Raw genomic sequence first — 13,995 nt, forward strand, 5'->3', positions numbered from 1 at the left:
CAAATCAAAACCACAATGAGATACCATCTCACACCAGTTAGAATGGCAATCACTAAAAACTCAGGAAACAACAGGTGTTGGAGAGGATGTGGAGAAATAGGAACACTTTTACACTGTTGGTGGGATTGTAAACTAGTTCAACCATTATGGAAAACAGTATGGCGATTCCTCAAGGATCTAGAACTAGATGTACCATATGACCCAGCCATCCCACTACTGGGTATATACCCAAAGGATTATAAATTATTCTACTACAAAGACACATGCACACGTATGTTTACTGCGGCACTATTCACAATAGCAAAGACTTGGAATCAACCCAAATGTCCATCTGTCACAGACTGGATTAAGAAAATGTGGCACATATACACCATGGAATACTATGCAGCCATCAAAAAGGATGAGTTTGCGTCCTTGGTAGGGACATGGATGCAGCTGGAAACCATCATTCTTAGCAAACTATCACAAGAAGAGAAAACCAAACACCGCATGTTCTCACTCATAGGTGGGAACTGAACAATGAGATCACTTGGACTCGGGAAGGGGAACATCACACACTGGGGCCTATCATGGGAGGGGGGAGGAGGGAGGGATTGCATTGGGGAGTTATACATGATATAAACGTCATGCACATGTACCCTAGAACTTAAAGTATAATAAAAAATAAAAAAATAAAAAATAAATAAAAAAATAAAAAAAACAAATGATTTTGGGAAAACTGGATACCACATGTAAAAGAATACAGTCAGCTCTTTACACCCTAGACAAAAATTCAAGTGAATCAAAGATCTAAAGATAAGAGCTAAAACTATAAAAGTCGTAGAAGAACACATAAAAAAGACTTCATGACACTGGATTTGGCAATGACTTACTGAATATGACACTAAAAGCACATAAAACAAAAGTAAAAATAAATTCGACATCTAAATTTCTGTGCATCAAGGGATGCAACAGAGTGAAAACGCAACCTATGAAATGGGAGAAAATATTTACAGATCATATCTAATAAGGGGTTAATATCCAGAATATATACAGAACCACAACTCAACCAATAAACAAAAAACCAAATTTGAAAATGAGCAGAACTGAATAAACATTTCTCCAAAGATAACATACAAATGGCATATAAGCACATGAAAAGATGCTCAACATCACAAATAATCAGGAAAATGCAAATCAAAACAATGTGATAACACCTCATAACTACTAGGATGGCTACTATCAAAAATACCAAAATTATGCCAGGCACAGTGACTCACGCCTGTAATCCCAACACTTTGGGAGGCCAAGGTGGGTGGATCACCTGAGCCCAGGAATTCAAGCCCAGCCCAGGTAATACAGTGAAACCCTGTCTCTACTAAAAATACAGAAGTTAGCCAGGTATGGTGGCACATGCCTACAGTGCCAGCTTCTTGGGAGGCTGAGGCAGGAAGATCCCTTGAGCCTGGGAGGTTGAGGCTGAAGTGAGCCATGATCGCACTACAGCCTGGGTGACAGGAGATCCTGTTAAAAAAAAAAGTGTTGGGAAGGATGGAAAGAGTGTAAAATGGTGCAGCCACTATGGAAAATGGTATGGCAGTTTCTTAAGAAATTAAAAATCCTATGATTCCAGCAATTCCACTTTTGAATATATCCCAAAAGAACTGAAAGCAAGGCCTTGAAGGAATATTTGTATGCCTAGGTTCACAGTATCACTCGCAACAATCAAAAAGTGGAAGCAACCCAAGCGTCTACTGATGGATGAATGGATAACAATGTGACACAACTAAAATAGATCATTCAGCTTTAAAAAGAAAGGAAATTATGACACATGCTGTAACATGGATGAACCTTGAGTACATTACACTAAGTGAAATAAGCCAGTCACAAGAAAACAAATACTGTACGATTCTACTTACAAGATGCCTGGGGTAGCCAAATTCTTAGAAAGTAACACAGTGGCTGCCAGGGTCTAAGTGGAGGTGTGAACGGGTTGCTTAATGGATATAGTTTCAATTCCGTAAGATGAAGAATTCTGGAGACTGGTTGCACAACGTCAATGAACTTAACACTACTAAACTGTACAATTAAAAATGATTAAGATGGCAAATTTTATATTACAGATGCTCCTTAACTTACCATGAGGTTACATTCTGATAAAACCATCATAAGTTTAAAATATCTTAAGTTGAAAATGCATTTAATACACCTAACCTACATCATAGCTTAGCCTTCCCTATCTTAAATGTGCTCAGAACACGTTAGCCTACAGTTGCAGAAAATCATCTAACAAAGCCTAGCTTATAACAAAACACTGAGTATCTCACACAGCACTACAGAATACAGCATCAGTTGTTTACCCTTGTGATTATGTGTCTGACTGGGAGATGTGGTCATTGCTGCTCCCCCATATCACAAAAGTATTGTGCCACTTATTGCTCATATGGACAAAGATCAAAATCCAAAGTATGGTTTCTACCAAATGTGTATCACTTCCATACCATCGTAAAGTCAAAAAATCTTAAGTCCAAACATCGTAAGTCACGGATAGTCATCTGTATTTGCATTTTACCACAATTAGAAATTTTTTTTTAAGTAACTTCAAATAACCATATTACCTTTATATTCCAAGGATTACTTTACACTCTGAAAGATACCAGCCTTCCTCATCTCCTCAAAATCTTTCATGGCATCATAGTTTCTGTAGAAATCTGCGTATGCCTTCTTTCTTTTATCAGCCACACGAAACTAAAAAGCAACCATCCATTAGTTTATTTTTCAGATTACTGGAAATTAGATTTCAGATTATAATATCTAAAGACAAGGTAGAACACATGTTTTTGTTCACCCTTTAATTTAAACCCTACATTTTCTAAGGGGTGGAGGTGGTGACAGATAAAAAGGAAGACAAAGTCTAAGAAATTGCTAAATTTGCAAAGAAAAGAATGGGGGAATAAGGTGTCTATTTTGTTTTGTTTGAGGTTTCCGTACACAAAGGGCGGGCGGGGTTCAACAGAGAAAGAACAAATGAAGATTCAAGACAAAAACGGAAAGTTTAAGTGACTTTACTATTTTTTTTTTTTAAACATGGAGTCTCCCTCTGCAGAAATATGCTACCTGATGGAGTAATATAGTAAGAATCCTTTACCTGACCAGTTTTACTACTTCACTTCTACTTGAATTACCAATTTCTTCCCAGTAATAAATCAAGAGGCAGAGGCCGGGTGTGGTGGTTCATGCCTATACTCCCAGCACTTTGGGAGGCCAAGGGGGGCAAATCATGAGGTGAGGAGTTGGAAACCAGCCTGGCCAACATGATTAAACTCCATCTCTACTAAAAATACAAAAATTAGCCAGGCATGGTGGCGGGCAGTTGTAATCCCAGCTACTTGGAAGGCAGAGGCAGGAGGACTGCTTTAACCCGGGAGGCCTCGGAGGGTTCACTGAGCCAAGATCGTGACACTGCACTCTAGTTTGGGTGACAGAGCAAGACTCCGTCTTGAAAAAAATAAAATAAAAAGAGGCAGAAGCGCAAGTGCTGGGGGCCATCATTACACGTACGGTTAATTTGGACTCTCCCTACTTCATTTAGTCATCCATCTGACAGACAGGAGACAGCCAAGGGTCCTGGAAAAACAGCCTGAAGGCTGAAAGGCCAGACTGTTGGACCCAGATCCCAAAACCCTGAGGGAGAACTGCACATGTGCCTGCCCTTTCAGGACTGATTCTTTTTGGCTAATGGCCACAGGCACACTGGGGGTAAACAGGGTGGAGCCAGGAGAAGTTGCACCTTTTGCAGTGGGAAGGACCCTAGTCTCTTCAGCTCCTGTGTGGTGGCCTGGTATTCAATCTGTGAGGTGGGGGCCTGTCAGCAGGACACCCCCTCACTTTGCCGAGAGTCTGTTTTATTTGTTCCTTTTCAGCCAATAAATTCAGCCCTCCTCACCCTTCAGTGTGTCCATGTGCCTAATTTCTCCTGGTTGTGACACAAGAACCCAAATGTAGCTAAACTAAGGAGCAAAAACTGCATCACATCCATCCCTTCTACAAACATTTACTTCAAGCCCACTATATGCCAGGCAGCAGGAATCTCAAGGACCAAAAGATTTTTTGTGCTTGTCTCTCCAAAGAGTACCAAAGCATAGGTCCACTTACTGCTTTCTCAGTGTTCCATCTCCTCTTTGCTCTCCCAGTTCTCCCCATTTTTTTTTTTGAGACAGTCTGGCTCTATCACCCAGCCTGGAGTGCAGTGGTGCGATCTCGGCTCACTGCAACCTCCGCCTCCCCATTTTCTTTGTTTTTTTTTTGTTTTGTTTTGAGACAGAGTCTCGCTCTTGTTGCCCAGGCTGGAGTGCAATGGTACGAACTCAGCTCACTATAACCTCCACCTCCTAGGTTCAAGCAATTCTCCTGCCTCAGCCTCCCAAGCAGCTGGGATTACAGGTGCCCGCCACCACGCCCAGCTAATTTTTTTGTATTTTTACTAGAGATGGGGTTTCACCATGTTGGCCAGGCTAGTCTGAAACTCCTGACCTCAGGTGATCTGCCCGCCTCTGCCTCCCAAAGTGCTGGGATAACTGGTGTGAGCCACTGCACCTGGCCTCGCCTCCCAACCTTGGCTGACACCTCTGCTTCCCAGGCTCAAGCCAACCTCTCACCTCAACCTCCGAAGTAGCTAAGGCCACAGGCATATCATGTATTTTTGTAATTTTCGAAGAAATGGTCGGTGCGGTGGCTCACGCCTGTAATCCCAGCACTTTAGGAGGCCAAAGTGGGCAGATCATGACATCAGGAGATCGAGACCATCCTGGCTAACACGGTGAAACCCCATCTTTACTAAAAAATACAAAAAAAATTAGCTGGGCATGATGGTGGGCACCTGTAGTCCCAGCTACTCGGGAGGCTGAGGCAGGAGAATGGCGTGAACCCAGGAGGTGGAGCTTGCAGTGAGCTGAATTTGCGCCACTGCACTCCAGCCTGGGCAACAGAGCGAGACTCCATTTCAAAAAAAAAAAAAAAAAAGAAATGAAATGCCCAGCTAATTTGTGTATTTTAGTAGAGACGTAGTTCCTCCATATCTCCCAGGCTGGTCTTGAACTCGTGAGCTCAAGCAATCCGCCCACCTCGGCCTCCCAAAGTGCCAGGATTACAGGCATAAGCCACCAGACCCAGTCCCTCGCCCTAACTTGCAAGGCTCAAATTCTACCTCCTCTATCAAATAGCTATGACCCACAATAACTGTGACCCACAACATCCCCCAAAACCATTCTTTCAGTTATGTTCTATCTTGCAATGTCTTCTAATTTTTTTTTTTTTACCTCCCCAACTTGACTCTAAGTTCTTTAAGAACAGAGATTTAGATACACGCCTTTTGTGTCCTCCAAAGCACTTGGAACACTACATTACCTAACACCATATTGAATTTTATACACTGCCTCTTATTCAACAGGTCCTTTTAAGAACCTATTTGTGTGTCCAGCACCCAACAATAGGGTGCCACAGTAAACAAAAGACATGGTACCTGCCTTAATGAGGCTCACAGCCCAGTAAAGAATATAAACACTAAACAAAAATTAAGTACAAAGAGTTTAAAAGCAAAGCTCTGAATTCTTTCATGGGGTATTATGACAAGAATGATAAACATATGTATTATCAAAAGCATTTTTATGGAAAAGTTGTAAATATGCAGCCTTTGATTAAAAATAAAAGGCATAACCAAATCCACATTAGGGAGAGTGTTAAAATACAATTCTGTGACAATTACTCAAGGTGTCAAACAGAACCATAATCAGCCGACCACTCCTGCACGTTCCACACTCATGGATTCAGCCAACCAAGGACTGAAAATATTTGAGGAAAAAAAAAAAAATGCTACAAAATTAAAAATACAGTATAAACTACTGACATAGCATTTATATTGCATTAGGCATTATAAGTACTCTAGAGATGATTTAAAGTATCGTCAGGGCTCCTGAACCAATCTCCCATGGATTGGCAGAGCCCCTCTGCATACTAGCTTCTGTAATGGGTTGAATTGTGTTTGACCAAAATTCATGTGTTTAAGTCCTAACTCTCAGTACCTCAGAATCTAAATGTTTTTGGAAATAAGGGCTTTAACGAGATAGCTAAGTTAAAATGAGGCCATTTAGCGTGGGCCCTAATCCAATATGACTGATGTTCTTTTAAGAAATTCAGCAAGCCAGGTGCAGTGGCTCACGACTGTAATCCCAGCACTTTAGGAGGCCCAGGCAGGTGGATCCTTGAGCCCAGGAGTTCAAGACCAGCCTGGACAACGTGGCCAACTCTGAAACCTCATCTCCACAAAAAATATAAAAATTAGCCAGTTGTGGTGGTGTGTACCTGCAGTCCCAGGTACCGGGTGACAGAGTAAGACCCTGTCTCAAAGAAAGAAAGAAAAAGGAAACAAGGAAAAAAAGTGAAAAGAAGGGCAGAAAAAGGAAAGAAGGAAGGAAAGGGAAAGGAAAAGAAGTTCAGCCACAGATATATGCCCACAGAGGACCCTGTGAAGACAAAAGAAGGGAGCCATCTACAAGCCAACAGAGGCCTCAGAAGGTATCAGCCCTGCCAACAGATTTCTAGCCTCCAGAACTGCGAGCAAATTTAAGGCACCCAGTCTATGGTTCTTTGTTATGGCATTCCAGCAAACTAACAAGTTTCATTTAAAGATGGACGACAAGCCATAGTTCCTGTCACACTGAGGTGAGTGCAGAAAGGGTTAGAAGGAAACACATTACAAGGGGGATCTCTTTAAAAGATTTTTCAACCAAAAACACATACTTTATGACCTTTGGCACAAAGTAAAAAACATACATACCTTATACAAAGCTGCAACTCCCAGGGATAGCACGAATGCTGTAACCATATGAAATCGCAGACGCTTGGCCAGAAGGCCACGCATCTGAGGTTTTGGCAAAACTTCGGGTGCCATGGTAGTTACTGTCCTTGATACGTATGCCAACCTTAAGAGATTCAGAAAATATGATTAAGTACAGAGTTTATTTAAGCCATAAACTTGAGAATGGTCACCTGGAAGCATTGGAGTTGTCCTGAATATAAACTCCGATTAGCAGCATTGAGAATGGCCACCTGGAAGCATTGGAGTTGTCCTGAATATAAACTCCGATTAGCAGCAGTTACAAATGAAATGTTTTTCTTTTTTGGCAGAAACAGGGTCTAGCTGGTCTTAAAAACTCCTGCCCTCAAGTGATCACCCTACCTCATGTTCTCAAAGTGCTGGGATTCCAGCCTACAAGTGGGTTAAGAAAAAATTAGAGGCAATTCCTAAATTGTTCATCAAGAATTTACATTTAAATAACATAAACGATTGACTGACTAAACGCTGTCATTTGTGTCACAAATCCAGGAATAACATTTGGGTTGAGACACGGGTGAGGGGCGGGACTGAAGTCCAATACTCAGGTCTCTGGGCCCTACATATCTCAGGTAGCTCTCCCTACTGAGCTTTTTTCCCTTTCTCGGGTAAAATAATAAAAGAAAAACTCTGAAGAAAATAATATATCAAAAGAATTCTCATGCACAGTACATTTTACTAACTAGAGAATCACAGCACGACAGTGGATGGATTCCTCTCACAAAGCCTAAGCTTGTTTCACCTCTCCCTTCCCCGGCCCCCATACACTGAGCGACTACCATAAATAAAGGCGACTAACTGCGGCACACTAGTAATGGTTGAGCAAAGGCAACAAAAATCTTTCCCAACAAGAAAAATAAGCAGTAGCTCCACATTGTAATTAACGATGGCAAACCCATTTATGGAACATTTACTCTTCTAAAAATTTTCTGTCCACTCGTTAAACCTTCGCGACAACCCTGTCAGATCATGAGGCAGGTGTTTTCCACGGTCACACGATATACCATTGAAACCTGGACGGGAACGCGGCAATTGCCATGAGGGCCCAAATTACCTAACTACTCCTTTGCCCAGCCTCACCCGGGGGCCCAAAGACCCTTGCGTCCCTACAGGCCTTCAGCTAACGCGGCCGGGGGTAGGATGGGAAGCCGTGGGGCGAGGGAGGTTGCAGGAAGCCCATCCTTTCCCTCCTGCGACAGGCACGGTGACCCTCCTCCATCTTCCCAGCTCTAATTTAAGACGCTGCCACACAGCGAGCGACGCTGCCAGCTGCTTCGCCTACACTGACCCTTGCGCCTCACGACCAGCTGCAGAAGAAACCACTACCCCTTTTCTCACGGGAGAGACACACCGGGGCCAAATAGGTCAAATGACCTCACCAAGGTCACGATGGCTGGGAAAAAGCGCAGCGGGTACTGGCCCCGGGTCGGCTCACTCCGAAGCCCGCTGGGTCCTCGAGGGTCCCGCAGCCCACCCGGCTTCGGTGGGGCCGTCGCAACCCACCCGGTCCCTGTGGTCCGCCCGCCGCCCTCCCGAGGCCGCAGCGGAAGTGTGAGGGGGTAGATGCGGAAGAGAGGCCCGAAGCTTCACCACGGCCGAGACAGAGTCACGACTAAATCCGAGGCAGAGAGAAAGCGGGAGGCTGCCGTTGTGACAACCCGAAGTGTCGCGGTGGAGATGCAACACGGACCACACTTACCTCAATACCAACGTCCTTCCCGACTAAAGGAAAAATGGACGGCATTCCAGCCGCGCGCAGGCGCAGAATAACAGTGCACGGAGAGAACCTGGCGACGGTAGCCGAAGGAGTTCAAAAGACCTCTAGCGCGCCCACCGCAGGTGACAGCCGAAGTTCATTTTCGTGGTCTGCTTCTTTCCTGTGTGACCTTGCAAAACGGGCTTGACCTCCTTATTTATCGACCTCTTTATCTTCTTAGTAAATTGAAGATTTTAGTCGTACTCATACACAGAGTCCCAAAACATGTGCACAAACCGACATTTTAATTATAACCAACCTTATGCGAATAACTGTTTGGCTTGGGTAAAAGGTGAAAAAGCCGACTTCTAGGAGCTCAGAGCCCAGAATATGAGAAAGATAAACAGATTAATACCGATCCTATGAAGTGGGCACTACCACAGAGACGTGGCCCAGCTACTGCAGAAGCAATTCTCTACCTGGCAAAGCTGAGGACGTTTTGACAGAGGGGCGGTATTTGTGTGGGGTTCTTAAGAAAGCACAAGGGTTTTGAAGGAAGGCAACTGGAAGTTAGTGGAAAGTGGTGTAGACGGGTGAGGCTCTTGTGCCTTAATGATGCCGAGCTGTTTTTATTGAAATAACCTGAATTTGCAGTGTTATTTAAGTCAACCCATCAAGCCCTGTGGAAGATGGCTGGGACACAACAGATGCATGATATTGAGTCAATACACTGAGTACCTACTACGTGCCTGATTCTGCTAAACAAGAGGACAGAGGACGCTCATTCTGGTCAGGGAGTCTTTGTCCTCAACCTATTAACAAACACTCTGGAGGTGAAACCTTTGAGCCACGAAGAAAGGTACTAATTGAGGCTCAGAAGTAGGTTTGGACTTTACCAACGTTTTTCAGGCCTCTTATCAAGCAAGGGTCTACCCAGCTGAAAATCTTTGCATGGAATTTGTCCAAAGAGTAATTTGTTTCTACTCTTTCCTTCCCCACCCCGACTATTGGCCTAAAGAAGAAGTGGTGAACTTCAGAGTTCACACGGATTAGTGTATGTGAAACCATCAAGGAAAGCTTCAGACAAGATGTGGAAGAGAGAGAAGCAGAACTGGGTTTCAGTCTAATGGAAAGGCTGGAAAACTGGAGAAATTGGAGAGACAACATTGGCTAGGAGAAGATGGCAAAGACAGGCACACTTAGGGCACAGAGCCTGAACTGAGTGAAATACTGAGTGTTTATTCTGTGCTTCCCTAGCTATCCAGTGAACCATAGTGAATGACTGAGGGTGACACATGAATAAAATCTGAGCGGTAGGAGTGAAGAGAGACATGCTACATATAGGTTCTGTCTTAGAACCGAACAGATCTGGATTTGAGACCCAGCTCATCAACTTGTAGCTGGCAAATTTCTTAATCTTTCTAAGTCTGCTTTCTCCTCTAAAAATAGTACCCATTTTGTTGGGTTGTGATGTAAATTAAATGGGATAATGTATATGCAGCTTGAGTATCCCTTATCTGAAATGTTTGAGACCAGAAGTGTTTCAGATTTTGGATGTTTTCAGATTTTTGAGTATTTGCAGAATACATGCCAGTTGAGCATCCCAATAGGAAAATCTGAAATCCAAAATGCTCCACCGAGTATTTCCTTGAGCACCACATCATGCTCAAAAGTTTTGAATTTTGGAGCATTTTGGATTTCGGATTTTCAGATTAAGGGTGTTCAACCTATACAGTGCTTGACAAACAGGCCTTCTGAATATGCATTCCTCCCTGTGTACTTTTACCTGTCCTGCATTCCTTCCATCTTCCTTTTAGTAGCAGTGCTTAATTGTCTTTCAAGTAATCAATCCTTCATCACTGCTAGCCATGTGATTCTACAACAGTCAAATCTTATTCCAGACTGGGTGTGGTGGCTCACACCTGTAATCCCAGCACTTTGGGAGGCCAAGGCAGGTAGATTACTTGAGCCCAGGTGTTGGAGACCAACCTGGGTGACATAGTGAGACCACCATCTCCACAAAAATTTTAAAACTTAGCCGGGCATAGTGTGGTGTATGCCCATAGTCCCAGCTACTCAGGAGGCTGAGGCTGGAGGATCCCTTGAGCCCAAGAGTTGCAGGCTGTAGTGAGCTATGACTGCACCATTGCACTCCAGTCAGACAGAGTGAGACCCTGGCTCTAAAAAGAAAAAGAAAAAACATTATTCCAGTTGAGCAGACAACCCAAGAGTAGCCAAGCAATGTGGCCCATCCCCTTGGCCACAGTAATTTGTTGGGGATGGGCACAGGATTCTGGCCAGGCCAGTGAAACTCAATTCTGTGACTTATGTTGAAACTATTGGAGAAAAGGATCTCTTTTTATAGAGAGAAGAGTTTGCACTGGGTTGGAGTAGGGATCTTGCAGATCTGTGAGAGTATAAGGCCAGAGGGTACTGTGTGCCTATAATGCACCAAGCACAGCATATGACAAAATGACATGAAAAGCCTCATGAAACTTTCATTCTAGTGGGCTTCGAGGAAAAAAACCAACAAAAATAAAAAATGTATCTGAAGGAGGTAAGTGGAATGGAAACAACAGAGTAGGTATTAAGAAAGTCTGTGTGGGCCGGGCGCGGTGGCTCAAGCCTGTAATCCCAGCACTTTGGGAGGCTGAGACGGGCGGATCACAAGGTCAGGAGATGGAGACCATCCTGGCTACCACGGTGAAACCCCGTGTCTACTAAAAAATACAAAAAACTAGCCGGGCAAGGTGGCGGGCGCCTGTAGTCCCAGCTACTTGGGAGGCTGAGGCAGGAGAACCCGGGAGGCAGAGCTTGCCGTGAGCTGAGATCCGGCCACTGCACTCCAGCCTGGGCGACAGAGCGAGACTCCGTCTCAAAAAAAAAAAAAAAAAAAAAAGAAAGTCTGTGTGAAGAGGTATCTTTTTTGTATTGAAAGATTGATGAAACAACCCATGAAAGAAGCCCATGGTTTACACTAAACTAAAAGATGGCTCAGTGTAAAGACTGGGTTTGTTCTACATAGCCCTAAGGAATAAAGTAGAATGGATGAGTGGAAGATACTGGGAGTTAGATGTCAGTTAAGTATTCACCATGGCTAGAAATCAGTCCCTTTCAAGGTCATCCTCAACCAGACACATCCACTTGGGGGAGACAAGGATCCCTTAATTGGTAAATTAAGGGATTCACGTGGTAAATCCCTTAATTGGTAAAAACACGACCAACAGTCTTGTTCCCACTGTGTCTTTCCATTCTGGCCTTGACAATCACCAGGTCAGCATGTTACCTTAAAATGTGTTGATAAGATGCCCTTTTAAAATACAAACTTAGGGGGAACTTGGGTCCAGGACAGGGAAACAGCTGGTTGCATGGCAATAGTGATGCCATCTTGAAGAAAAACTGCCATGATGACCGATGTTTGACTACTGCATACCAAGGTGTTTCCATTGCATGGATAGACCCTCATAAAGATGTTTATCTAACCTCCCCAGTGGTCACAAGTTTTGGTAGAAAGTCTGAGGCATGCAGCTGCACATTGTACCAAAAAACCTTGCTATATAGAGGATATTTTCTGGAGCACAGGTGCGGGAATCTACCATCCCTCAGCCAACAGAGAGATTGTTTCTGTTCCTAAGTCCCTTTTAAATGTTTCTTCCTAAGAAACTGGATTTGTCAGTCTCTTTCTTCAACCTTTGGCGGCAAGTTTGCATAGACCTGCTCACCACTGTAGCTTGTTAACTGTGAATCCTGCACTTAGGACAAAACACCCTTGACCGTGAATCTTTCCCTTGGGCAGATTTATCAGCCTCTTTTTCAGCCTTTCAGCTTCCTCAGATTTTGGGGGGTAGGTTTGCCTAGGCTGTCTACCACAGCACACCCAGGAACATCCTGGCTCCTCCATCACTATCCTGCTCTGAACATGCTTTTGAGAAAACCTGACCTCTCACCTGTGCCGCAGCCTTTCCTGTTGTGAAAAGTGTAGATAACACCTAGAAAGGCAAATTACAATGCCAACAGCTAAAAGGAATGAAATGGACCCTGAAACAAATGAGGCAGTAGTCACTCGAAAGACTGGAAAACTTTCAATCCTTTCAACCATAAGATATATCACTGATACGGTATCAATGGGAAGGGCCATAAATAATTTTATGGGTTAAGAAAATGTGAGGGGCTCAGAAGTTAAAAGGTAACAACAAAAACAACCTCTATCTGAGGTAAAATAGCAGTGTCTGCAATATTTGACAAACCTCAGAGGTAGATCTACTGACTCTTTTACATATAATTTATTTCCACTTTCAAATTTAACAAATAATGAGTGTGTTGAGTCAGAGTTAGATCCTAGAGCTAAGAGACGACAGGCTGGGTGTGGTGGCTTGCACCGTAATCCCAGCACTTTGGAGGCCAAAGTGGGAGGATAGCTTGAAGCCAGGAGTTCAAGACCAGCCTGGGCAATATAGTGAGACCCTGTCTCTAAAAAAAAAAAAAAAAAAAAGTTTTTTAATTAGCCTGGTGTGGTGGCTCACACCTGTGGTCCCAGCTACTCAGGAGGCTGAGGCAGGAGGATCACTTGATCCCAGGAGTTCAAGACTACAGTGAGTGAGCTACACTGCACTCTTGCCTGGGTGACAGAGCAAGACCCTGTATCTAACAGAGAGATAGAGAAAGAAACACAGAGAGAGAGAGATTTTTCTCTTTACTATTCATTATTACCAAGAAAATCTAGGATTTCAGAGATGCAGCCCAATAATGTAACTAGACTTCCTATTCTGCCTCCCCACTGATTAATAAATAGGAAATCACCAGCCAGATTCAACAGGGAAACTTATCTGACCCTGAAAGTGGACAGGAAAAAGGAGGCATATTCTTTCCCCTAGAATTATATTCTAAGAATTCAGTTGAGGATATGGACCCTCACAAGGCTTGAGTCTGGGGTACTTTATTTGACCTGACTATATCCAATATGTAAATAAGGATCCAAGGGAACTCATAAGGGCTAAGAGTTTCTTATGCTGAGGGAATTTACCTCTTGTTTATGTCAATTAGCCCATATAAAACTGGTTTTGTTATACATTGTTTTGCTTAAAGTCACAGTTTCCAAGAACCTATTGATGACGTTAAGTGAGGACTTACTGTACGTCTCAATTCAGACTAGCCACATTTCAAGTTCTAAGTGTGGTTTCTTTGTGACGTTGTTATTGACTAAGCAAATGCTGTGAGTGATGATTTGCAAATGACCCCCTGCTCTTAGAGACTGATGACATTCAACATAGTTCCAGGCGAAGTGAGGTTTGCTGGCTCTACATGCCTCCAAAAAGGGCAGCCTGTACCAGAGAGATCCTTCATTATCACTGACACTGTTTGGCATGGGGCTTGGGAGGTCCAGGAAGACCCGGTGTGGTTTACGAAAGCCCCTGGAGGAGTGTTCCAA

General features: G+C 43.6%; 1 protein-coding gene across 2 annotated transcripts in view; it reads right to left on the reverse strand.

Moving 5' to 3' along the window:
• LOC117078869 (cytochrome c oxidase subunit 6C) overlaps window positions 1-8,941 on the reverse strand; it is a 28,115-nt gene extending 19,174 nt beyond the window's left edge. The window contains exons 1-3 of one of the 2 annotated variants that reach the window (XM_033202384.1): window positions 8,571-8,941; window positions 6,815-6,959; window positions 2,598-2,727 (exon numbers count right to left, since the gene is read on the reverse strand). In XM_033202384.1, the coding sequence (XP_033058275.1) occupies window positions 2,614-2,727; window positions 6,815-6,928 (228 nt within the window). In that variant the 5' untranslated portion in view covers window positions 6,929-6,959; window positions 8,571-8,941 and the 3' untranslated portion in view covers window positions 2,598-2,613. Of the gene's footprint in view, window positions 1-2,597; window positions 2,728-6,814; window positions 6,960-8,250; window positions 8,389-8,570 lie in introns of those variants that run through there. The other variant, XM_033202385.1, reaches the window with a different exon arrangement.
• Window positions 8,942-13,995: the final 5,054 nt, after the last annotated feature.

The sequence above is a fragment of the Trachypithecus francoisi genome, unplaced genomic scaffold (assembly GCF_009764315.1).
Source record: "Trachypithecus francoisi isolate TF-2019V2 unplaced genomic scaffold, Tfra_2.0 Lachesis_group7, whole genome shotgun sequence".
Taxonomy (NCBI): domain Eukaryota; kingdom Metazoa; phylum Chordata; class Mammalia; order Primates; family Cercopithecidae; genus Trachypithecus; species Trachypithecus francoisi.